This window comes from Limanda limanda, chromosome 10 (assembly GCF_963576545.1).
Source record: "Limanda limanda chromosome 10, fLimLim1.1, whole genome shotgun sequence".
Lineage (NCBI taxonomy): Eukaryota > Metazoa > Chordata > Actinopteri > Pleuronectiformes > Pleuronectidae > Limanda > Limanda limanda.
The window spans coordinates 19,063,682-19,085,722 of NC_083645.1; the positions used below are offsets into that span (position 1 = coordinate 19,063,682).

The 22,041-nt window shown below is 42.1% G+C and overlaps 3 protein-coding genes across 3 annotated transcripts; all 3 read right to left on the minus strand.

The window, feature by feature from the left end:
* Positions 1 to 227: 227 nt before the first annotated feature.
* On the minus strand, positions 228 to 12,493 carry cenpi (centromere protein I). The gene is made up of 21 exons (XM_061080038.1): positions 12,322 to 12,493; positions 10,756 to 10,893; positions 10,391 to 10,509; positions 9,991 to 10,098; positions 9,741 to 9,789; positions 9,541 to 9,587; positions 9,184 to 9,273; positions 8,946 to 9,077; positions 8,099 to 8,242; positions 6,853 to 6,973; positions 6,549 to 6,643; positions 6,289 to 6,406; positions 5,489 to 5,553; positions 5,208 to 5,317; positions 4,277 to 4,412; positions 3,416 to 3,540; positions 2,946 to 2,994; positions 2,147 to 2,365; positions 1,671 to 1,712; positions 1,471 to 1,535; positions 228 to 691 (listed from the first exon to the last, which is right to left on the minus strand). Exons 1-21 carry the CDS (start codon positions 12,491 to 12,493, stop codon positions 511 to 513), a joined length of 2,325 nt encoding a protein of 774 aa, XP_060936021.1. The 3' UTR covers positions 228 to 510.
* A 1,094-nt stretch (positions 12,494 to 13,587) lies between these two features.
* On the minus strand, positions 13,588 to 15,859 carry tmem35 (transmembrane protein 35). The gene is made up of 2 exons (XM_061080031.1): positions 15,680 to 15,859; positions 13,588 to 14,951 (listed from the first exon to the last, which is right to left on the minus strand). The coding sequence occupies exons 1-2, from the start codon at positions 15,797 to 15,799 to the stop codon at positions 14,586 to 14,588; spliced, it is 486 nt and encodes a 161-aa protein (XP_060936014.1). The 5' UTR covers positions 15,800 to 15,859; the 3' UTR covers positions 13,588 to 14,585.
* A 1,315-nt stretch (positions 15,860 to 17,174) lies between these two features.
* Positions 17,175 to 21,640, minus strand: arl13a (ADP-ribosylation factor-like 13A). Its single transcript, XM_061080107.1, has 10 exons — positions 21,621 to 21,640; positions 20,256 to 20,372; positions 19,961 to 20,031; positions 19,622 to 19,874; positions 19,015 to 19,120; positions 18,672 to 18,877; positions 18,452 to 18,560; positions 17,990 to 18,278; positions 17,792 to 17,908; positions 17,175 to 17,684 (listed from the first exon to the last, which is right to left on the minus strand). The coding sequence occupies exons 1-10, from the start codon at positions 21,638 to 21,640 to the stop codon at positions 17,629 to 17,631; spliced, it is 1,344 nt and encodes a 447-aa protein (XP_060936090.1). The 3' UTR covers positions 17,175 to 17,628.
* Between the last annotated feature and the right edge of the window lie 401 nt (positions 21,641 to 22,041).

Sequence of the window (22,041 nt, forward strand, 5' to 3'; positions counted from 1 at the left end):
CCGTATAAAAGCTTCCCAAGCAACTGATGCCAAAGACTCAGGTTGGACACAAGTCCAAGCTATTTGCTCCGTAAACAGTGACATGCTGCAGTATAATTGAAAAGACTCCACAGGTTGATTTTAATAGCTTCGGAAGTAAAAGTCTCACACTTGTTTATTTTCAGCAATGTGCAAGAGTCAGGTTCTTGCAGATGTTAAGCTGCACAAGAATAAAACACAAACAGGAAGCTTCAATGCATTTTGAACAGAACAGGTTCAAGGTCGCTGTGGTCAAATCAGACAGAGTTAGGGTTGTTTGTCATTGAATTGCACCAAAAATAGAAAACAAAAATGAATAATTTCCGCTTTATTCTCTCTTCTTTGCGTTTAACACATTTTCTCTGTAACACGTGTTTTCACTGTGTTCAAACCTACGGTCACTGCTTCTACCAAATGTCCACCAGGGCAGTTTTGCTGAGACTATAAGAAAAGCACAATAAACACAGATAAGTCTATATACAGAAAACAAACTCAGAGCACTAGCAAGTAGCTCACTTGGAAGAGAGGAGGAGATAAAATATGTACAAGTCTTTTAAAAAAGGAGTAAGATGCAAGTGGTTGTTTTTCCTCTCCACTGAGTTGAGCGTTTAGCTCTGCTGTGTACAGACTGTGGCCTGCTGTCAGTTTCCAGCTGATGTCCCTCTGAAAAAACCTGGGCCCAAACGCCAGGGTGGGGTTATGGGCTGGATTGTCCACCTTCTAACTTCCACCTCCATCCACAAAAGTTCATTGCAAAAAGATTTCAGGAAAAAAGAGGCCAATTAAAATTCGGCGCGTCCACTGCGATGTGTTGAAGTCTTTGAGCTCCGAGGAGCGGAGATCGATGAAGCTGCACAGAGTCGTCGCACTCCTTCAGAGCTGCGAGAACCTGGGGCGGTGAGGCTGCTGCAGAAACCCGTTGCACTCCCACTCTTAGAGTCCCTGCCGTCCACAATATCATTCGTTTGCATACGTTTACTTTGTAAAGTGCCCGACATGTGGTCTGTTAATTGGTTATGGCAGGAGTGTTTGGACTGGAGTCATAAATTTCAAATTCAGCTTTTAACAAACAGCAGCACTTGTGGTTTTGTCGTGAGTAATGACTCAGATTTCATCCCAACTATAGATGTGAATTACTATGTTGCACATGCATTGGCACAAAAATCCACTGTATGAAGAAACTGAAATTGCAAGAAGACAACTGGAAAATATATTGTGAACCCCTCAAAAGGATCACAATGCAACAGGTTCTGCAGCCTCTCACGGGAGTTAAATAAAAAACAATCATCAATATATCTCTGAATTCCATCCAACAGTACTGCTGAAATGAAATAGATATATTGACCTTATTTCATTTAGTTCCTGTAGCTTTTAATGAGCAAAAAAGGAACCGTCTGGGGAAGTCCAATGCATGTCCACGCTGTCTCCTCTGGCTACAGGTCTGGAACAAACTGTTTGAGGCCGTCGTATCCTTGACTGTACAAGTACTCCAGGTACCAGCTCCATGGCTTGGATTGCTGAAACACACACACAACATCTGAGGATTGATGCCATCAAAGCAATATCTCTCAATCTTTGAAATACGACTGACACATCAAACTTCATGTGAAGTCTATTATAATTGCAGATATGAAAAGGAGACCCCTGTATACCTTTATGGAATTGAGGTCCAGGTCCTTTCTCCCAGGCCAGCACTGATAAAGAGAGAACATTAATATTCATTGTCAGCTCGCCCTGTTAGATCCCTCAAGATTTCTGCTGAATGGAGCAGTTGGACCGCACCAAAAAGTGTGTGTGTGTATTATTAAACATGATGAGAACCTCGGCTCATGCAGCAGCCATTAATAATAAAATGTCTTTCTGTATTAATGTATCTTATTTGAAAGTTACATTAATAACATATTTGTATCCTTGACTTGCTTTGAAGTATATTACCTAAACTCTACAGATCGGCCGCAAGCTGATAAATCAAGTGCCTCTTACAGTTTGAAAATAAGCCCAAGCTTTGAAGTAGGTTTTGTTTGGAGGTGCTCAATAGAAGAAGCATTTTGTGGGCTGCAGCAGGTACCTCCTACCCACATCTCTCTGTAAGATACAAACCAAGACGCCCCAGATGATTCACACTCACCCTCTGGTGAAAGTCGACAGCGTAGCTCAGGAAAGCAGGGTGGTGGACCAGGTCAAAACTCGTGCAGTATTGCGGAACGTTGCTCTTGAGGAGGAGCTCCTCTCCCAGCTGCACACCCATTCCCGGATGAAACATTTTGGAGTTCCACAGGCAGTTGACCATGACGACCACGTAGTTGTTGAACTCACGAAACGTTTGGCGGCTGATGTGAAAGGCCTGCTGGATGACAGAATCAAAGGGAGCGACGGATTGAATTGACAGAAAAAGCAAAAGAACGAGAGTCAAACTAAACCTCACTCTACACCCTCAGACTTTCACATCTGATATTTGTAGTGCAGATAAATTTGCATGCCATTTACCAAGTCCATTTTTCCTAATAAAAACTTGCCGCTGACATTTTCAGTGGGAGAGTGCTGGCTGCCTGACATGTAAATTCGCAGCTCGCAGTGGCAGCTGCATTCGGATCAACAACTTATCAAGTCCTCATCTGAGAGGGTATTTAGGGTGAGTGGACGCTGGTGGATTCCTAAAGAGGAAGACTGAGACGTGTGAAATCTATAAAAACTACTGGAGTGAATCAAAAGGTGCACAAATAGCAAGAAATATGAGAGGAGAGCAGGAACATCAAACCTGCGATAAGAACTAATGCATTCAAAGTGAATATATGAAATACATGCGTGTGGGTGTATGAAAGCTCCACATCCCCTCTGCCTAATACTCATACAGAACCAATGCAGTGAAAATAAAGTATGTTTCATTTACAGATGTGTGCAACAAGAACCAAGTGTTTTCTTTTTACCTCTGTGACTTTCTCTTGACTCTTGGCTGATGTCAGGTTCACCTTGTACCTGGACAAAAAAGAAACAGTGACTCTCTGCAAAACTCTCTGTAGCCCATCAGAAGAAATTCATGCTATTAACTCTCCAATTTTCTATGGCCGTGGCATTTCTCTGCATTGGTAAAATTATTTCATAACCCTGGTGTGTAGTCAATTAGCCGGCACTGTAAGGATTTGTGGGCTGGAGCTATGAATGATGCTGGAATTCTACATCAAGAGGAGAAGAGGGTTTAAGTATGTCACCCCTTTACCTCTCATTATCATAAATCATACATTAACATGTACATTAGTGCAATGCAGCCATTTGATTCAAGTTCTCTTATGTCTTCAAATATGCATAAGCATGTGACATACCACATTAAGCGTGTAGCTAACATATGCATCTAGATTAGCTGATGGCAGGCTGCAACACTGAGACCAGGAGTCCGCACCTGTACATGATGAAGGCCAGTCGGTCCACGCTAATGGGGTCGGGTGAAAACAGGGCTGGGTAAAATACTCCAGGGGGGGGCATCACCACCAGAGGGAGCCCGTACTTCAGAAATGTGTCACACACCTGGAGGAGGAGAGAAATACACAGTTAACACCCACCCACAGAGAGATACAAGTGAAACGTGGATACTCCAACAACATGGAGTAGATCTCGCCTCTAAAGCGTTAGTTAGGACTGTGCTTTGGGGACGATATGTACACGCTGATCTATGTTGCTGCTCTTGGTATCTTATCTTCTTCTTTATGGAATATTTTGAGTCAAATAAGGCCAAGAACTACTGTTCATGCAGTAAAAGTTTTGAAGTGGTGTGCTGCAATAAAAAAAAGAGACTCTGTATGCTGCTCCGTCTGATCGGAACATGCGTCAGTCTGACATAAAACTTGATGAAAAGTTGCCAAGCAGCCAGAAGAGACAGCGAGGAGTTACTGGGCCTGGCAGACAAACTGTTCGGCAGAGGTCGAAACCCCAGCAGCAGTTGCAGTTTACAGCTATAACTAAGCATTTAACTGGACTGAACTTGGGATGATGCATTTTGTTGAGAGACCTGCATCAGGATCATCATAAAAAATGCTCACAAGCATTTTAAGAGGGTAGATAGTAGGGTGACAATAGACCTACAGATCATGTGAATCCACATACCAAGGACAGAGAATCTGTTCCCCATCATTAGATAGATGTGAAAATGGCAGTCTACTGTCAAACTACATGCATGTTATTTTGGACAGGAAAAGTCAAACTTCTAAGTGTAGTAATGATAAACAAAATACATCTTTGGTTTAATGAGATCAGCTCAGTTTACCGTCTCGTAGAAGTCCAGGATGAAGCTGAGGAGGAGCGAGTGAGAGCCTTCGAGCTGAAGGCCCACGGACGCCAGACGACCCACAAAGTGAACCAGCTCCATCACAGAGTCCTTGAACCCTGACAGGGTCATGTTTCTGGAACAGAAGGAAGAGCAGAGTCAGACACAGAGACTCACATTTAGAAATGACACCGATGTTGCCGGTCCGCTGATTTGCCCGTGGAGCATTTCTCTGTGACTCAGGTCTCTCATTATTCTGTGACTGAGCTCTCTGATAGAAGAAAGCTCCTGCATCAGTCAAAGTGGCAGTTCACTACATTACAAAAACAACTAACACTGAATCAGCTCTGACATGAGAACGAGTGCACAAACACACAATCGATTATTCTTACATTGGTCGAGTTTGAAATTGGCAGTGAATGAAATGGTTCTCTCCACTTATTGGATTATTTATTGTGGGATGACGCAGATATTCAAACAAAACTAAAAACCAACTCTGCCCCTTAATCTGGAAGCTGGAAAATCAATTTAACTGGATATTGATTGCTTCTGTCTCAAAACTAATTCCGATTATAAAATATGAATACACATTTCTGCCTTAGCTGAAATATGTTGAGTTTCTCTCAAACTTTGATGAATGAAATAGTCCAACATGCTACTAAAATCAATAGAACTTTTAATTTGAAAAAAACGTCAACTGGGACTTCTATAATGGAGTGACTCTTTCTATTACACTGAGTTGCAGTAAGTAAAACTGAGGCAGCAGCTGAGGACGTTCATTACAACCGACGTGTGAGAGGGATTTTGGGGATTGAGAGTAAAAACTTAAAGAACCACAACTCTTAGAAGTAGATTATCTGAGTGTTTCAGGTATATTGCTTGTTTATGCTCAGGGCATAAACACGCAGAGGAAAGTAGTTGTGAGACTCACATAGAGGTGTGGCTGTTGAGGCTGATGTCTAAGTCGTCCTCCAGAGCGTACACTGAATGCCAGGTAAGCCACTTCAACAGCATATTGTTCAGGCACTCCATGAGTCCACACTGCAGACACACACACACGACAAAGTGGAAAAGCACTAAGCATACAGTAGCTTAAACACCATAAAGGACACATAGTGAGTGTTTTATTCATACTAATAGCAGGAGGTTTGGTAATTCAAGCACAGCAGCAGCACCAAGATTATTCTACTTGAGCCTCGGAGGAAAGCCTACCTTGAAAAACAGGGAGGATGTGAAGAAGAGCTGCATGAGGGGCTCAAACAGAAGCCTTCCGATTTCTGCAGTGGGGGAGTAAAAGGTTACGGCTGCAGCAGATATACAAATGCACCACAATCAAAGGGTATGACACACACAACTACTGGTCTACAGTGCAACATGGTCACAACTATATTAAAGTGGAGAGCAGTGTTGGGGAGGGAAGCCATTGTGTGTACATTTATGGAGAAAACACACAATTGTCAGAATATCAAATAGACATGTGGCTGTTTAGGTGGAGTTACCGATCTGCGCTCCTTTTTTGGGTGAATATATTCGAGATGTGGCTTCGGACAGGTCAGGGTAGGCTTACAACACTTAGATATTTTATCTCCAGGTTCCACAAATTGACCATTTACCGGTATTTCCAAACAAGGGCAATTAGATTCTTCAGAGTACAGATCATGCTCTCTGCAGCCAGGTTGAATTGTGAACTCTCTGCCACCGTTACATCAAGGTTATATTACAACTGTTTGTTCGTTTCAGTTTGACAGAGAACATTTCATTTTCAATCAATGAAAGTGACGTTGTGTGACCCCTGTCTGTCACGCGGTGCATTGAGTGCAGCAGCCGAGGCCAAGGGGAGAACTCCAGAGGGAGACTGCAGTGACAGTGCTGCTTTTCCCCCAAAAAATCTAATCAAATGTGTTTTTTTCCTTAAACAACAAGATTATATAATACATTTAGGAAGAGTGAGAAGGTAGGCAAACTAAAGAGTGGTACTGGTAAATGAGAGCGGCTGTGGAAGCACAACTTACGGGAACTGGGGACAACAGGAATGTTGCTTAGGAGGCTGAGGATCTGTGGGCGGAGGAGGGAACCATCCCACACGCTGAGAAACTTGTACAGGAAAGCCTCTGAACTGGAAAATGCTTCCTGTAGGAGAAATGTGAATTGAAAACATTTATGTAACCTGCTGGGGTTTTGCGGCAGGTGTCAGCCATACATGTTGCAGAGATAGTGAGTGATGGTTGTCAGAAAGAGAGGTAGCTATCAGGGCTTGAGTGGTGAGGCTCACCTGCAGAAAGTGCTGTGTGGACAGCAACTTGTCCAGAAATTGCAGAGCTTCCTCTGAATTCTGGGAGGCTCTTCCATCCCCACAGAACAGAAATTCTTAAAAGCAATAGCAAAAAAGGGTATTTACTGAGCGAAAAAGTCAAAGGAATCAAAAGGAAAACAACAGAAGATTTCAAACGTGCTGCAGCTTTACACAGTAAAATCCCCCCCAGTCTCTCTTAAACCCGTCTGTGAGAGAAGCCCTTTGATATGCCAACTAGGTAACACACACACACACACACACACACACACACACACACACGTACCTTCGTGGAGAGCGTAGCCGAGCCAGAAGTTGAGGCGTAGGAGGGCAGACTCATCCTGAACACAGTCAAGGTACTGCAGGGCCAGACTGGAGCCCAGCAGCGAGCCCATCTGAGCCGGCAGCTGGTGGAGGTAAAATGAAGAAATGGGAAACAGTATAATTGAGAGGCTGAAATGATCAAATATCCATATATTCAAAGAGGGGATACTGAGCCAATTCTTCAGTATCCACTAAACTCCATAGTGTCAGCACTGGGACATGTTCCCCATCATATCTTTCTTCATTGTGCATGAGCAGCTGACTCTCAATGTGGATACGGGCTTAGTATAATAAATATATTAAACCAAGAAGACGGACACAGTACAGCTCCTTAATAATTATGGAACAATTGTACCATTAAACTGAGAAAAGCAATATTTTCCTTCAGACAACAGGAGCTGAGGGAACTAATCAATGCTGCTGTCAATGCCTCTGCTCTACGGTTTGATTGACTGGTCTCAGTTGTTTTTCCTACACACGGCAGAGGGGCACTTTTTTTGGCAATCAACACAGTTGAGGCAAAACCCAGACTGCTAATGTTGGTTTTACGTCAAAGGAAAGAGGTAGATTTATGTAGCAAGAAACATAAAAGTCTGCAGGCCATTTAAAATGTCTTATATTAACTTTATCTGGTCACTGAATTTGCAGGGCAAATAGACATTTATGTGGGGGGCTCTTTAAAAGACCATTTGCTTTGTGACTTTGTCCAATTTGTCCAACAAATTGTTCATATAGGATAGATAAACAACTGATGATATCTGTAAAAGTAGCCACAATCTGTTTAGAAGACAAACGAAAACCACAGTGCTCATGAAACTGGTTTATGCTCTAATCTAATAAACAAATTACAGCCTGAGGACACCTCTGCTGGGCTTTCTGTAGGACTTAAGTTCTTAGTGGCATAAGACTATATAGAGACAACATTTTAACAGTGATGCAGCACCACCCAGTGGCTGTGAGGATACATCACAGACTGTGGTTAAGGATCCTAATGGCATGAACAAACTGGCATAAATTGTATTCTGTTGCTTGAATAATAAATGATCCCCATGCTTAATGCTATACTCTGGTGGTGCTGGTGTTAGGAGACCAACAGCTGAATAGTGAAACATAGAAAGACACAGAAGAAGTGACTCTGTAAATGGAGCAGTTGCAGTGTCAGCAGCCAGTAGGTGTAGAGATCGGAGCTCTTTCCTGAGGGGTGTTACCTCTATTCGATGTATATTTTCCAGGAGCTGAGTAAACGAGCTGAGCTGCACCAGGGGAACCAACTTTCTGCTGAAGGGCGACTCAGCCTGAGCCTGTTTATTGACGAGCGAATTCAAAACTGGCAAATCCAGGTGACCGCATTTCTGAAATATAAAGAACAGTAAAAGACACAATAAATAGAGGCTAGGCAGCAGTGCACAACTTCATTTTTATAAAAATGATTGATACCTTCTCCATCTAAAATATCTGAGAAGTAGGAGAGATTACCGTCTCCCTAAGGTGACGAAAACAAATGTGTTATGTTGTTTTAACAACTGTCCAAACCAGATTTGTTACAGAGAAAAGGAGCTATAATCAGCAAATTATCATTTCTGCTTGAAAAGGGATAAATAATTTGATTATCACTGTGGTCGCTGTTTTATTTTCTATCATTGCACAAATCAATCCTTTAACTAATTGTGACAACTCTGTGTAAAACTGGTACTTGGCTAGAGATTCAACAATTAATTGATTAATTATCTTGTTAACAAATAATGCCTTCTGTCATTTTTCCAATACAGATACCAAATTCTCTGATTTGAATGTAAAGATTAAAACATTTTAAGGATTAAGATGTGCAAAACAAATAAGATAAATAATAAAACAATGTCATATTTCACACAATAAACGAGCATGATAACGTAACAGTTTCACCCCTGGAGGGACCCCAGGTGGATGTTGGGGTGGAGGTGGGCCAAATGAATTGCTGGAAGGGCATTGGCAAACTGCAGCAGTAACTGCAGTGTGGCAGGACTGATTGCAAACAAAGTAAACAGTGCGGCTGACAACTTAAATAGACTTTCATACCCTTTTCCGAGAGCTGCGCTTATCTTTTATTGTGAGGGGAAGACTGTCGCTGGAGGCAAGCAGGGAACCATTCCTCTTCTGTACAGCAATCAATGCTGACTTCCAGGGGGAGTTGTGGTTCCTAAACCCACTCTGTAGTGGGACAGAAAAATATGAAATTTAACTGATGATTGGAGATAATGGTCATCTGGTATTCTAACAGCAGAATGAGCATTAACTGCACAGTCCATGTACAAACCCGCATTCGTGAAGAAATGGAGAGAGTCACAAGTTCAGGACAGAACACTTTGTAAAGGGACAGTAGGTGCATGAGGAACGGCTGCCTTCCCTGAGAACACAAGAGCGAATGACAACACACTTAGTATGATGGACCCTGTTCATGACTTCTTCATTTTACTGTAGTTTCCCTCTAATGAAATATACCACAACAACAACTAGCAAGGTATGGGGAACTGTTTATAGGAACAATGTGTGAACCACAGAAAAACTAAATCTATTTATCCAATTTATCATCAAACCGATTTTCAGTACGGAAATATTCAAGTGGCTGTGATAAATAGCTCTAGAGATACTATGTAATTAGCAGGATATTTACCAGTTTAGACTGAAGCTCCAGCAGCTTCCGAACTCTGAACACTCGCACTACAATGAGAAAGTAAATCAAGCAATCAATAACACTCAGATAAGTGATGAGAATACTGAAAAGAGCAAACAATGGAGTAAACAGGGGCAATTGAGGAGACCACAGTACAAATGTGGATCATATTTCAGGTGTGAAAATGTAAAAAAACTCACCACTCTCCTTTCTGGTCAAAAGGTACAACAGATGGCAGATGAAGGGACACTGAAAAAAAAATGGGACAAGATATAATGACAATAGCTGTTGGGTGGATTGGTTATTTCATAACACGGGAAAGGAAGGAAAGGAGTAATGTATCATCAAAAATAGATGTAAATTAATATTAAATTTGAAAAATCTGATTTCATGCGACCAAATTTTGCTTAATGCTTATTAAAACAACACAAATATGATGAGTACACTTACCAGATTCTCCTCCGTGACAAAGCTGAAGATGAAGCCATAGACAGCTCGAAGTTGCTCTTTTGAGTCAATCATGTCAAAGATGGTCAACACCCACTTTATAAAGAGAACCTGAATATAGTAGAACATGTAAAAAATGTATTAACTATGGAGCAATGTCAGCAATATGACAAAACAGAATTCCCAGCAGGTAAACAAAGCATCTCTTAAATATTGCATTTTACCAACTAAACTATAATATAATTACTCTTTAAGAGGTAATACATCTACCTGAATTAACACGCTTGAAAATTACTCATGGCCCACCATCATGAAGTTCAAAAGTAACTACCGACGACACATCACAAACTTTATCTTTAAAGTCTGCCGATTTATAAGTGCGAGCCACATGAAATGGACTTACTTGGGTGCTGATGGGTATTTTGCCAACACCCAGCCACACGACGGCTCGAACCACAGCCTCCTGTGGCACCACGGTGGCCGGAATCAGACACTTCAGGACCCGGACACATGGACTCGTCCCTACATCGAGAGAGGTGCAGAAAACTAAATGAACTGTCCGGTACATTAACAGAACCCAAGTGTCCTCACATCAGATTTTTAGGTTATAACACCGTATCTACAACATAAATAATGTTGGTATTGCACTTTGGACAGCACAGTGTCTCAGTGAATAACATTGCAGCCCCATTGTGAGAGTCAGGTTGAATGAGTCTGTGTGGAGTTGGTTGTTTCCTGTGGGACGGAATGTGTGAATCATCTTCTTACCCATACGGAGGCTCATGGCAAACTCCAGCATGACAGAGATGGCCTCCGGGGAAAGTCCTCCAGCGTAGGCCACCTTCTCCACCAGCACCAGGTTCCTCTCAAACTCATCGTTCCCTCTCAATGGAGTTCCTGCTTCAACTACAGGAAAGAGAGGGGACGTCATATATCACAAATGTGTATGAGTTAGCATGATGAAGAAAGAATTCTCTCAATGTTTTTTCTAGTTTTTACTTGAGTTGTTGATTTTTACTGAAGCAACCACAGACAACATAGTTTTGTCCTAACACAGCATTGCCAAAAACAAGCAAGGGAATTAGATAGATAGATAGATAGATAGATAGATAGATAGATAGATAGATAGATAGATAGATAGATAGATAGATAGATAGATAGATAGATAGATTACTTTATTCATCCCCGAAGGGAAATTAAGTCGTCATAGCAGCCGGTATAATTGAATACAATAAAATACAAAACAATAGAATAAAATAAAAAATATTGAGGTAGAAAGAATAAAAACAGAAACACAAGATAAATAGGTAGATAAGGTGCAGTGGCAAGATGATGGTAATAGTACTGATATGATGGTAATGTTATTGTTAGACAGTATATAAAAATAGTACAGTATATTATGTATGTAGTATGTATAAATTGTTCTCTTTTTTGAACACCAAATAAACAGAATTTGATGATTATTAACTCTAAATAGAAATCTTAACACAGGATATTTTTGTGTGCGACAAGAACGTAAAAAATATTTTCAGTGTTTTCAGGCCAAGCAAGGAAAGTTGTATTGAAGCATTAATACTTAATACTACATTAATACTTTTTCAAAGAGCTGCATATATATTGGAGATGTCCGAACTGGTGAGCATCCTTCCTGGTTACATTAACCCAACAGTATATTCACACTGTATATAAAGGGTAGGGATGTGCCTGCATTCGCACAGAATACAAGAATATGACAGTAATAACAAATATACAATATAATTCTTCAAGTAAATCTCACTTCCAATGTCAAAATATTTAAGTTAACATTCTTACAGATTCAGACGAAACCTACACAAGCATCAACAAGTTGCATTGTCCATTAATCTTGTTTTGTTTTCTACAGTGAGTCCTAAATAATAAACATGGGTGTAAGCAAACATGACAAAGAAAATAAACGCAAATCATCCCATTTAAGAAGCTGTAAACATCAGATGTTTGTTGTTTTTCTAACAAATACTCGACCACTATTAACCACCAGTGTTTAGTTTCTGATCGTGTAATCGATTTATCGTTACATCGTCATAGCAGGGGAACTTTTGGTTGAGTTTATTTGAAAAACAGATGGTGTCTGTGCTCAGTAAATAAAGCTACTGATAGAACGCCAGCTCTGACTGTGTCATCATCTGATTCAGCAGCTAACTGTAACTTAGCAAACATTAGCAAACTTCACATAAGAAGCTAACGCGAGTTAAAGCTTTGTTGTTTGAATCCTGCACGGTTAGCACGGATGCTAACAGTGAAGTTAGCTCGGTTAGCTGTGTGTCTGGGAGTAGCCGGGCCGCCGCCTCCTCCTACCGTCAGAGAAGTACTCCAGGGCCGGGACGAAGGCGTCCTCCGCCTCGGTCCTCCTCCGCTCCTTCTCCGCCACCCGGACACTCCGGTTGAAGCTCCGGCTTGACTGCTGCTGCTCGGCTAGAGAAGACTGGTCCGACTCCGCGGAGCCCGACGCGTTTTGTGTCGCTGCCATTTCTGCATCGCTAACGCTTGAAAACACTGAGTTCCGCCGCGGCCATTCAAACCGAAATCAAATCCACCGCCCGACCGTTTGCTCTGCGCAGGCGCACTTCGCCGCTTCCGGCCGAGGGCTTCCCGGAAGTTGTAGTCAAGTTGTAGTCCATCTCACACACACCCATAGCTCCAACCACAGATAGACATTAAGATTAAGATTCCTTTATTATAAATTATTAGGAAGTTGTGTTGCACGTCAATAGATGGTAAACACACTATTAAAAAAATGTGTATATAAATAAACTTGACTTTTCACACAGAGGACATAAACCTGTCAGGTTATTATTAAATCAAAAGTAACTGTTCACAGTGAGGACTGAAATTCCATTAACCCCAATTTAACTGTTGTTAAAAAAATATCTGGGGCAGCCAGACTATTTCTATTATCATTAATGTAGTGACTTTATTCTCAAATTATTAATAGTTTGGTCCATAGAATGAAAGAATATAAAAATATTTATGACTCGCCCATATAGGCAAATTCAAATGTTTTGTCTGACATCAGACTGAACCTTAAAAATATTGTTTACTGTGAATAGAAAAATACTTTATAACCTATCCAAACCCTGCAAAGCCAAATGATCTGAAAAGCAGGAGCAAAATTGCCCCACTTTGTCTTTAGTCTCTTCAAAGACCCTTACTGTCCGAGTTGTGATGTCTGTTATCTCACAACCAGTGTTAGTGCCTGTTTTTTTCTAATCATATAGTTATGAAAAAGATTGGGGATTTTCTGTTACAGATCAGGTAATATCCTTGATAATTTCCTTGTAACTACATTCATTTCATGCCACTATGATGAACCAGTAATAAAAGAAGCAACAAATCCCTTAAGGTGCATAGAGGCTAGCGATGCATATTTGGGCTCATGAAACAGTGTTAATGAGAAGTAACGTTATATAATAAGACTGCAACAGAGAAATCCCACCACAGCATTTTTAAAGTGGAGCTACGCAAGAGTGATAATAAGCAAACAATATTTAGCCAGTAATACTTCCAATTCTTTATTTGAAGTATATCGTTTACAGAAATATTTTGAATCTCAAATCTGACAGAATATTTAGATGACTTTTCATCCTCAAACCTGAGGATTTTTAAATCTTTAGAGAGGAAAACGATAAAACCAAAGGGTTGAGCAGAGCCGTTTCGAGACAGACAATAATCCACAACTGTGAATTAAAAAAGAAAAGTCAAGTTCAATTTTAACAGACGGAAAGACGGAGTTGGATGTGCAGCTGTACGAGCAGGCAGCAGACACCTGAGGCAGCAGCTGCTGTCCTCCCAGCTGAACAACTTCACTGAGTTCACTGAACTAAAAGGAGAATTCAGCGTATTTTACCTCAGGAGAATGGGTTTCATTTGTACTTCTGCAAAAACCTGCAGCGACAAAAAATGAATGAGGATGTATATATTTTTTTCTTTTTAAAATAGCCTTCTGTTCACATTGCATCAAAGTGAGATGCGGCTATGTAATACTCCCTATTGTACGGTTGGTTAGTACAAAACCCTTTCAGCAGTGCTCTGTTTGCTTTATGTTCTGTTGTCTTGACCAGATGAAACATGCTTGAAATATTGAAATTCATAAATTATCAGTCTCTCCTACATACAGTATAAAAACAAATTAGAAAAAACAAGCTACAAAGATTCTTTCATGAAAAACAGCATTCTCAAATCAACTTGGAACATTAAACAAACTTACACTTCATTCAAAACAAAAAAAACACTAGTAACTCTAACACAGTGTAGGACTGAAATAAATAGGGAACATGGGATCGACTATTGTTACAACGAGCTGAGCTCTTCAGAGTTTCCACAGGTGAGATTGTCCATGTTTATGTAGAGGACGTATGGATCAGGAGTTCTTGGTTTCACATTAACGGTGCAGAGGAGTGGGTGAGGGTTTTCAGTCAGCCGGCTGGATGAGACGGGGGGATGTGTGAGGGCTTTTTATTACTGGGAGTGACTGTTTCCTTCCAAATTCAAATGACTACAATCCATAAAGGCGCATCAGGGTTTCCCTTTACCATGGCTTGGACCAGAGTGGAAGAGGGATCTTAGGACTGCTTGACCTTGTTCTTTTCCTGGTCGTTCACCTGCTGCTCCTCTCGGCTGTCCTCTCGCTCCGGCCGGTCGTCGCTCTGGCGGGCGATGAGCAGCCGGCAGGTGAGCAGGATGCCAAAGACCAGAGCGTGGGCGTACCGCTTCAGGGGGTCTCCCACTAGCTGGTGGAAGAACAGGACGGCCAGCATGACCAGCAGCAGCAGGAAGTTGGCCACATCCTTGGGCCGGCCCGGCACCAGGGTGAGCACCACGCCGCAGCCCACCTCCAGAGAGCCGATGATCTTGCGGAGCAGGACCGAGCTGATCCCGATCTTCTTCAGGCCCGGCAGTGCTTTGGCGTAACTCTTGTAGGCCCGTTTCTGCAGAAGGAGAAGAATTCAGAGATCTGCTTGAGATACCTCCAACTTTCAAATAAGGTCATGCAAACACCCATGAGGACTTGTTAGGTCTCCATTCTCAAATCAAATGCATTCACTAAATAATTCCCCACAGTTAATATTGAACCTATTTGAATGTACATGTGACAGGAAGCTGGCCTGTTAGCATGTTCGGCTAGCACCCCCCATTTAGGACACTTCAACATCAGGTGCATCTCAGAGAATCTGCTCGAATGTGCCGCCATTAAAATCCTTAACTTGCTCTTCAATATAAAACGAGTGGTTGAACAACTTGTGCACATTTGTCAGACATTAAAGACAGTAGTAAAGCTCGGAAATCCGTTATTTCTGGAACACATAATGGGATATTGAAGCTAAATAACAGAATGTGAATGGAAATGAAGGAATGGTGAATCCTCAGTGTTTTAGCATTAACCAGCTGCTGGGGGGGGAGCATGCATCGATGCTGATTCCTGTGTTGATCCAGCCACATTTTTAAAAAGGTGTATCCTCTAACACAGAGGCCTAACCTGCTGTGAGCTAACCGACCCCAGGTCTGCTTCCCTCATGTGCAGTCGAGACAAAGCCCTTCACACACGCGTTCCCGTCCCCGTCTCTCTTCATATTAAGGTCAACATCTCCCCCGCGTTACCCGAGCTTCAGAGCCTCCATCCTCCCCCCAGAACAATGGCCTCCCGCCGCAGACTCACCATTTCACTGTAGGCGTCCTTGCTTAGCCTCGGGGTGAGTTTGATGGTTCCCATGAACACGAAGAACAGGCCCAGGGCGATGGAGAGTGCCACGATGGTGACTGTCCGCGGTGAGGCCATGTTTTCTGGACCGGGGCTCGAAAGCAGCAGCTCAGGTTTCCCTCACCGGACTGGACGAGTGTGTGTGTGTGTGTGTGTGGGTCGCTTCTCCCGCTGAAGATGCACCACCACCAACACCACCGCCAGGGGGAGGAGCTTCCGGAGGAGGAACTGCAGAGATGGCGCCGCGCTAGATGTCGCCCTGCGCCGCATCCAGCAAGAGGAGGAGGAGGAGGAGGAGGGGGAGGAGGAGGAGGAGGAGGAAGAGGAGGAGGGGGAAGAGGAGGAGGAGTGTAGCTCAGCCTCTGCTCCATCATCATCTGCTCCTTCATCTTCTGCTACATCATTCTCCTTCATCCTCTGCTCCATCATCCTTTGCTACTTCATCCTCTCCTCCATCATCTTCTGCTACATCATCCCTTGCTCCATCATCCTCTGCTCCTTCCTCTTCTGCTCTGTCATCCTCTGCTCCATCATCCTCTCCTCCACCATCTTCTGCTACAACTTTCTCCTTCAGCCTCTGCTCCTTCATCTTCTGCTACATCTTCCCTTGCTCCATCATCCTCTGCTCCATCATTCTCCATCCTCCTCTGCTCCATCACCTTCTGCTCCATCATCCCTTGCTCCAACATCCTCTGCTCCATCACCTTCTGCTCCATCATCCCTTGCTCCATCATCTTCTGCTCCATCAGTCTCCTTCATCCTCTGCTCCATCATTCTCCTTCATCCTCTGCTCCAACATCCTCTGCTCCATCATCCTCTTCTCCATCATCCTGCTCAAAGATCCTTTGCTCCATCATCCTCATCATCCATTTTCAATGTGACTTCATATACCCTTGTTTAACTCTCACTCTTTATTTAATTTACAAATATTTGTCTTTGGCTTGGACGGTAAAATCAATATTGATGAACCTCAGTAATCCCTCTGTCCATTCCAGAAGCTGCAGCTGTAAATATCCAATGAATATGGCTTTTATTTTTCAGATATAGGAAATATTTTTGGATTACGGTCGATAATAAATCAAGTTTATGTTCCTCATTTGTTGTGTATGTCAGATGATTAAATAACCTGCAGGATAAATACTGTTGTAATGTTTGCTGCTGTGACAACACTTTTTGCGCCTGCTCTAATGTAAACACAAAATACACTGCACAAGTACTGACAAAAAGTTTATTATGCAATTTCAGAGATGTGTTGGTCACTTTGCTATCATTGTTCAAATCATCATAAAAAAGGATTCGGTTGAAAAATGATTTTTCCCCTAAAATTAAAACTAAGTGGAATTATACAATCAAATCTCACTTCACAATTTGGCCATGCACTCACATTCATTTTTTTAACTGGTAATTACAAAATATTTTCTATTATAATGTGATTTTTCTATGATTACATGTATATATGCAGACCCGCCCTTCCCAAAACACTGGAATATAAGTGTCGCAAAGGTTCAGGGATCAGGTCTGAAGTGGTAAAGTCATGGCAGTTCAATGGAAGTGTAAAAATACTTTTGGTTCAGTATGAAACTGTAGTGGGAGAGAGAACGTCAGCTGTGATCGCTCAATATGCGGCCCATAATGCATTTCAGCTCAAACAGCTCTGACAATGTGGCCACGTGTGTCCCGACCCCCTCAGAATGGGGTCCGAGTGATCAGAACTCGAACGGGTCCACTAGTTGTGGGATCCCTCAAGATTGATGTTGATCTCAGGTCTAATACCAGATCTGATCGGTGTCAAACTGTCTCTCTTATGGTGAGAAGGGTGTAATAGTCCGTGAAGCGATGTGAAGCGGCTGGAAACTGCCACAGTGCACTACATCCTCATCCTGCAGGTGGAAGAACACACCCAGGACTCACTGTTCCTGGCCCTGACGTTCCTTCAGAGCCAGTATCGCTTTCCGGTAAAGATCTATCAGGAGACAGGGTCATCGTCTTTTTAGGCATAATTTCATCATTTTTCGAGTCCAACTTGTTATCGTGCGAGATTGGCAGAAGGAAGAAGTTGATGAGGCTCACCAAAGGTCGCCGAGAGGTCCACGGGTTGAGAGTAAGATTCAGACATCTCCTCTGTGTTGATCTTGTTCTTTCTTTTCACTTTCACAGCTTTCTTCTTCTTCCTCCTCTCCCCTGTAGCTAAACACAGGACAGAAGAAACATCAGATTTCTATTCTTAAACAGCTTGTCACAAAATAAACATTATCATGTGATTCCAACCTTTCAGTGGCTTCTCTTCATTTTCCAGGGATTCTTGCAGGTCCAGAGGTTCTTCTTTTACTTTTACTTTTGCCTTGCGTTTTACTTTTTTGTCTTTTTTGGGTGGGATCAGGGCACTGCTGGCTTTCTCTCTGTGACTGGAGTTTTCTTGCTCTCCTTCATTAACGTCAGCCTCCTCTTCCTCCTCCTCCTCCTCTGCTTCATTCACCTCCTCCTGGTCCTTTTCACCTTTCTTGACCTTAACCGTCTTCTTCTTCTTTGTCTTCAGCGTTGTTTTCAATGTAGACTCCTGGGAAAACACACAAGAGTTTAAATCAATATTTATTTATTGTTTGCAACTCTTATATTTATAGAAGACTTCACAATTAGGACAATATAGAGATATAAAGTGATGAAGGACACAAACGTAACACAGAGACAGACATCTCATATTAACAGTGGAGAAAATTATGTTTCTCTGACCTTCTGCAGCATGTTTCGAATGGGCTGCAGTTTTCCTTCACCCTTGCTCTTCTTCTCCTTTTCTTTGGGCCGATGAACCTGACGGAGATCGGACTTGCTGGATCGCAACCTGAGGCGCCAGGATATTGAATATAAAAGGTCAGAGTGTAGCTCCAACGTTTCTTTATGAACTGAGCAGTGTTTGTGTCGTGAATCCTCTGAAAACAAAGGTTTTTCTCACCTTTCCCCTTTGTTTTTCCTGCGGACCTTCTCAGTTTTCCCGTTCTTCTCCCTCTCTCTTGTCTCCAGAGGCCTTGTGCTGTCCTGGGCTACTCGGGTGCACAGCTCAGGATAATCCATACAAACGGCACGCAGCAGCCAGCGGAGGCCTCGCAGAGTCTTTCTCTCCGACCAGCGTCGCAGGTCCATTAAGGCTGAACAAGGCTCCTGAGGGGGGAGAGGGTAGAGGTCAGATTGTCTTGATGTTTAAAGTGTCTGTCAACATGCATCTCTGCAATTCTCTGACAGGTGGTCACATGTACTCAAGTCTGACCTGCAATGGTGAATTTTAGAGCAGTACTCACAATATGGCACAGAGAGCGGCTCTGGTTCACCAGCTTCTCAAGAGACAGAATCTCAATCAGCTCACTTCCCAGCAAAGCGTTCATCTTGTCCTGTTTGTTTGCCAACCTGAAACATAAACGTTTCACGTCAGGCCTGAGTGTCTTCGTTTTCACTGTATTTCTCTCCTCAGCCACCAGAGTGCACTGTTTACACCTGCACGTGATGATCTTTAAAAATCATATTTAAAGGTTCAGTGTGTAGGATTTAGTGACATCTGGTGGTGACTTTGAATGTTGCAGCTGAACAGCCCTCACCTCACCCCCTTCTTCCAAACATGTGAGAGAACCTGTGGCAGCCTTCAGTTGTCAGAAAAAAACTCAAAAGGTGTTTAGTTTGTCCAGTCTGGGTTACTGTAAAAAACATGGTGGCCTCTGCGGAGAGGACCCACTCCCGACATTAAGATAAATAAAGGGCCCAAAGAAGGCAACAATTCGTACAATTTAGGTGATCATACACTAGTGAAAACATCACTAGGATTATTTTATATTCAATTTCTGCCAATATATCCTTTTCACCTAAATCCTGCACCCTGGACCTTTAATATTCAGGCAAGTTGAGTGTATTTACACTAATATCGGTTTCCCTGCCACCCGGGGTTGTTTCAGCAGGTCAGCCAGAACCTCCTTGACCTCCTTTATCCTCTGCCTGTCACTGGAGTCCACCACGAAGATGATCCCGTGGGCCTCGGCGTACAGCTCCCTCCAGCCCCCTCTCGACTCCGCAGATCCTCCCACATCCAGCAGGGAGACCAGGTAGTTCTCCACCCGCAGCTCGTTTCGCACGCAGCCATTGGTGGGTCCTGCTTCCACGCCATGGTTCACTGGAGGACACACACGGTAATTTACAGGTTGATTATTGTCATATTTGACATTGCACAGTACTCTGAATCAGTGAGTGTTGGATTACCTCTAAACATCCCCCTGATGGAGGAGGTTTTTCCTGCTTTGTCAAGACCAACCACAACAATAGTAACTTTCCTGCAGAGAAAAACACAGAGAACAGACTTTCAGTTCAAGTCATTTGGAATAAAATCATAGCAATATAAATAGTTGCACCAATATCTGGTAATATGTGGATTCAGGAGGTTTCATTGTAGCTCTTAACACAACTTTATTTCAACAGAAGTTTTGTCTATTGTTGTAATGTGTCCCTTCTCTTTGATCTTTTATACTCATTCAGTCTTCTTTTTTTGTGTTTGTACCTGATTGGCTCCTGTATCTTGGACACCCAGTTGCAGCAGTTGCTCATTAGGTTGAACATGTTTACTTGAGATGAGGAAGGTGAGCACAGAGGCCACCATCTTCTCTGGAACCGGTACCTGCAAACATACGTCAACCTGAGTATGACTCACTCACAGACACACACTCACACAGACAGCGGGGGCCAGGACAAAGATGCTTTGTGTGTGTCTCCTTTATGCTTTAGAGACTGTTACAGATGGTAAACGTATCTCTATAAATATCTCTATATTAATATAAATTAGCTCTTGCTTTTTTCAGCTATCTTTAAATTACAAGCTTATTTTGTACCGGGTCTTAAATAAAAAATAATCAGAACTTCCAAACATCCAAAAATCATAATATGTTTTCCTGAGTTTTTCTTTAAATAAACTGTTTTATCATCAGCCTGTATTATCCAGTGTGATAGTGTGTGAGCTTTCCTCCATGTCAAGGTAACACACACGCAGCAGGTGTCTGTCGCCATGCACTAAAAAAGACCAGCAGAACTTTCAGTCCTTTGTGCATCTGTTCAGGCTCAGTAATCTGCTAAAGCCAGTTTAGAATGACTACTTGTTAAGTGTTGTTAACAAGCTGACCCACATTAGGTCACCACCTCTTCCACTACAGTGTAAGCAACATTGTTTCACAATATTTACAGACACATGAAATTGCAGTGTTTGGACATTCAGAGCAAGTAAGAATAACAGTGTCGATATGGATTGATATTAATGATTAAATACGCATTAATGTTTAAAGAACAATATTAATTGGTTAAAGGACTGAATGTATAAGTTGTGTCTGCTGAGAATGTCTGAATTAAAAGATTCATGTGTTTGCTCAATTAATAAGGATTTAATAATTAATGATGTGTGTTATATGAAATAACTGAACAAATTATGCTTTGTTTTTCTTGAAATCATTTTTGTAGTTTTGGTCCATAGTTAATAAATTTATATTAGACAAGTAAATCAAGTAAATTGATGTAAGATCTCCGAAAGAAAATAAACAAATGGAAAATCTAAAAAGCAGTCCAAACTACCATATTAATTTAAACAGTTAATCTACAAATGAATTTACGTTGTGTTCATCACTAATATAAACAATAATATTTTGATTAATCTCTATTAACTAAATAAATTCTATATAATGCTATGCACAACAAGTATGCTGGTCATAAATACTCACAAACAACCGTCCACGAGCAGTAAAATGCAGTGAATCCGTCAATTAACACTATTTTTAATTATTTGATCACTAACTTACTTCTTTGTGATAAAACTGACTGAAAACTGATGTGTGAAAGGTTCAAACTTTAAAAAGCCATGAGAAGTTGAAGGTATACTCACAGAAGTAAGTCTATATCCATGCATTTGTTTGGGTGCTCCACTCTAACAACATCTTGTGCCTGGCAGCTACAGAAATAATCAGGCTCACAATAAGCCTTAGGTCACCCCATGTTGTATTGGTGTTTCAGCCAATACCTGAAGCCTCCGAGCCACTCAGTGATCCTATTGGATGATTGGGTGGTATGGTTCTTCTTTAAATAGTCCAAACAACGGTGAACATTTATCCAGCCATGAGAGCTGAATGTGTGGTGTGATGTGTGACGTGAGGGAATTTCTGTTTCCACGCCAAGGGCTGGACGTGGGAGCAGTTCGGACGGATATAGGCTGCACAACATTAGTCACCAGGGAGATAGTGACATCATAACCACGGTGATGGCAAGGTGCTGTCATACAAGGATGTAGGGGTGACTAATTAGAACTA

Bases quoted from the DNA above. Each gene is read 5' to 3' on its own strand.
- cenpi (XM_061080038.1), bottom strand. From the start codon at position 12,493: ATGGCAGCGACACAAAACGCGTCGGGCTCCGCGGAGTCGGACCAGTCT. The intron at 10,894-12,321 runs GTAGGAGGAGGC...TCTTTCCTGTAG, and splicing joins CCTGGAGTACTTCTCTGACG to TTGAAGCAGGAACTCCATTG. The intron at 692-1,470 runs GTTTGTTCCAGA...GTTTGGGCCCAG, and splicing joins GGATACGACGGCCTCAAACA to GTTTTTTCAGAGGGACATCA.
- tmem35 (XM_061080031.1), bottom strand. From the start codon at position 15,799: ATGGCCTCACCGCGGACAGTCACCATCGTGGCACTCTCCATCGCCCTG. The intron at 14,952-15,679 runs GTGAGTCTGCGG...CTCCTTCTGCAG, and splicing joins AGGACGCCTACAGTGAAATG to AAACGGGCCTACAAGAGTTA.
- arl13a (XM_061080107.1), bottom strand. From the start codon at position 21,640: ATGGATATAGACTTACTTCT. The intron at 20,373-21,620 runs GTGAGTATACCT...GTATGTTTGCAG, and splicing joins ATGGATATAGACTTACTTCT to GTACCGGTTCCAGAGAAGAT. The intron at 19,875-19,960 runs GTAATCCAACAC...TGTGTCCTCCAG, and splicing joins CATCAGGGGGATGTTTAGAG to TGAACCATGGCGTGGAAGCA.